At 50.7% G+C, this 2,696-nt stretch overlaps 1 protein-coding gene across 1 annotated transcript in view; it reads left to right on the forward strand.

The window, feature by feature from the left end:
• Window positions 1–1,732: 1,732 nt before the first annotated feature.
• Window positions 1,733–2,696, forward strand: part of LOC108801695 (integrin alpha-M-like) — a 44,339-nt gene continuing 43,375 nt past the window's right edge. The window contains exon 1 of the mRNA XM_018573599.1: window positions 1,733–1,841. Within this exon, the coding sequence (XP_018429101.1) occupies window positions 1,802–1,841 (40 nt within the window). The 5' untranslated portion in view covers window positions 1,733–1,801. The remainder of the gene's footprint in view (window positions 1,842–2,696) is intronic.

Below are 2,696 nucleotides of genomic sequence, written 5' to 3' on the forward strand. Positions count from 1 at the left end.
GTGTTGGGTTGTGTTGGGCTGTGTTAGGACGTGTTGGGTTGTGTTGGGCTGTGTTGGGTCATGTTGGGCTGTGTTGGGTCGTGTTGGGCTGTGTTGGGTCATGTTGGGCTGTGTTGGGTTGTGCTGGGCTGTGTTAGGTTGTGTTGGGTTGTGTTGGGTTGTGTTAGGCTGTGTTAGGTTGTGTTGGGTTGGTTTGTGCTGGTTGGTGTTGGGTTGTGTAGGGTTGGGTCATGATGAGCTGCGTTGGGCTGTGTTGGGTAGTGTTTGGTTGTGTTGGGCTGTGTTAGATCATGTTGGGCTGTGTTGGGCTGTGTTAGGTCGTGTTCGGCTGTGTTAGGTTGTGCTGGGCTGTGTTGGTTTGTGTTGGGCTGTGTTGGGTTGTGTTGGGCTGTGTTAGGTCATGTTGGGCTGTGTTGGGCTGTGTTAGGTCGTGTTCGGCTGTGTTAGGTTGTGCTGGGCTGTGTTGGTTTGTGTTGGGCTGTGTTGGGTTGTGTTGGGCTGTGTTAGGTCATGTTGGGCTGTGTTGGGCTGTGTTAGGTCGTGTTCGGCTGTGTTAGGTTGTGCTGGGCTGTGTTGGTTTGTGTTGGGCTGTGTTGGGTTGTGTTGGGCTGTGTTAGGTCATGTTGGGCTGTGTTGGGCTGTGTTAGGTCGTGTTCGGCTGTGTTAGGTTGTGCTGGGCTGTGTTGGTTTGTGTTGGGCTGTGTTGGGTTGTGTTGGGCTGTGTTAGGTCATGTTGGGCTGTGTTGGGCTGTGTTAGGTCGTGTTCGGCTGTGTTAGGTTGTGCTGGGCTGTGTTGGTTTGTGTTGGGCTGTGTTGGGTTGTGTTGGGCTGTGTTAGGTCATGTTGGGCTGTGTTGGGCTGTGTTAGGTCGTGTTGGGCTGTGTTGGGTTGTGTTGGGTTGTGTTAGGCTGTGTTAGGTTGTGTTGGGTTGGTTTGTGCTGGTTGGTGTTGGGTTGTGTAGGGTTGGGTCATGATGAGCTGCGTTGGGCTGTGTTGGGTAGTGTTTGGTTGTGTTGGGTCATGTTGGGTTGTGTTGGGTTGTGTTGAGCTGTGTTGAGTTGTGCTGGGTTGTGTTGGGCTGTGTTAGATCATGTTGGGCTGTGTTGGGCTGTGTTAGGTCGTGTTCGGCTGTGTTAGGTTGTGCTGGGCTGTGTTGGTTTGTGTTGGGCTGTGTTGGTTTGTGTTGGGTTGTGTTAGGTCGTGTTAGGTCGTGTTGGGTTGTGTTGGGTGGTTTTGGGTTGTGTTGGGTTTTTTATGTTGGGTTGTGTTGGGCTGTGTTGGGCTGTGTTGGGTTGTGTTGGGTTGTGTTGGGTCGTGTTGGGTTGTGTTCTGTTGGGTCGGGCTGGGTTTGTGTTGTGTTGTGTTGGGTTGTGTTGGGCTGTGTTAAATCATGTTGGGTTGTGTTGGGCTGTGTTAAATCATGTTGGGTTGTGTTGGGCTGTGTTGGGCTGTGTTGGGTCGGGTTGGGTCGTGTTGGGTCGTGTTGGGTTGTGTTGGGTTGTGTTGGGTTGTGTTGGGTCGTGTTGGGCTGGGTTTGAGTTGTGTTGGGTTGTGTTGGGCTGTGTTGGGCTGTGTTGGGCTGTGTCGTGTTGTGCTATGACAGGTCCCCTTGCAGACACTGAGCAGTATATTCATCTGATCGGAATGTTCCTCCATCACAGGCGGCTGTATGAAGTGTGTTTCCTCTCTGCAGACTGGTGCGGAATTTGTCATATGAGGAAGTATTGTGTGGTCAGCGGGAGGAGGTGATAAGAGCCGTCCGCTGTCACTTCATACTGACACTTCTACAGAGAGCCGGAGGATGATGATGACCCCACTCAGCTGGATCCTCTTCTCTCTGGGTGAGTGTGAACCCCCTGATATAAAGACACAGATACCGAGATCAGAAATACAACCAGAACTGCCCAGACTAACCTCAGAGGGCTCAGTATCACTTCTCTACATTCTGCCCATCAGATCTCAGTACTTGTTCATTATTGCCGAGGAAAACTTCTCACCCCGAACACAGAATTCATTATACGGCCAAATCCCCAACAATCTCCATGTTCTCGGTATCTGTTCCTATTCTGTATGTATGGACTCTGCACAGTACCACTTCTCTTGTCCTGTATGCTGGGTGTCATTCTCGGTATCTGCCTGCATGCTGGGTGTAATTCTCCGTATCTGCCCTGCATGCTGGGTGTAACTCTCGGTATCTGTTCTGTACACTGGGTGTCATTCTCAGTATCTGTTCTGTATGTCGGGTGTCATTCTCAGTATCTGTTCTTATTCTGGATGTAATTCTCGGTATCTGTTCTTATTCTGGATGTAATTCTCGGTATCTGTCATGTACTCTGGGTGTAATGCTCGGTATCTGTCCTGCACGCTAGGTGTAATTCTCGGTATCTGTTCCGCACTCTGGGTGTAATGCTCGGTACTTGTCCTGTACGCAGAGGGTGTAATTCTCGGTATCTGTCCTGTACGCTGGGTGTAATTCTCAGTATCAGTCCCGTACGCAGAGGGTGTAATTCTCGGTATCTGTCCTGTACACTGGGTGTAATTCTCGGTATCTGTCCTGTACGCAGAGGGTGTAATTCTCGGTATCTGTCCTGTACGCAGAGGGTGTAATTCTCGGTATCTGTCCTGTACGCAGAGGGTGTAATTCTCGGTATCTGTCCTGTACGCAGAGGGTGTAATTCTCTGTCTGTGTTCTGCAC

The sequence above is a fragment of the Nanorana parkeri genome, unplaced genomic scaffold, assembly GCF_000935625.1.
Source record: "Nanorana parkeri isolate BGI_ZX_2015 unplaced genomic scaffold, ASM93562v1 scaffold2446, whole genome shotgun sequence".
Lineage (NCBI taxonomy): Eukaryota > Metazoa > Chordata > Amphibia > Anura > Dicroglossidae > Nanorana > Nanorana parkeri.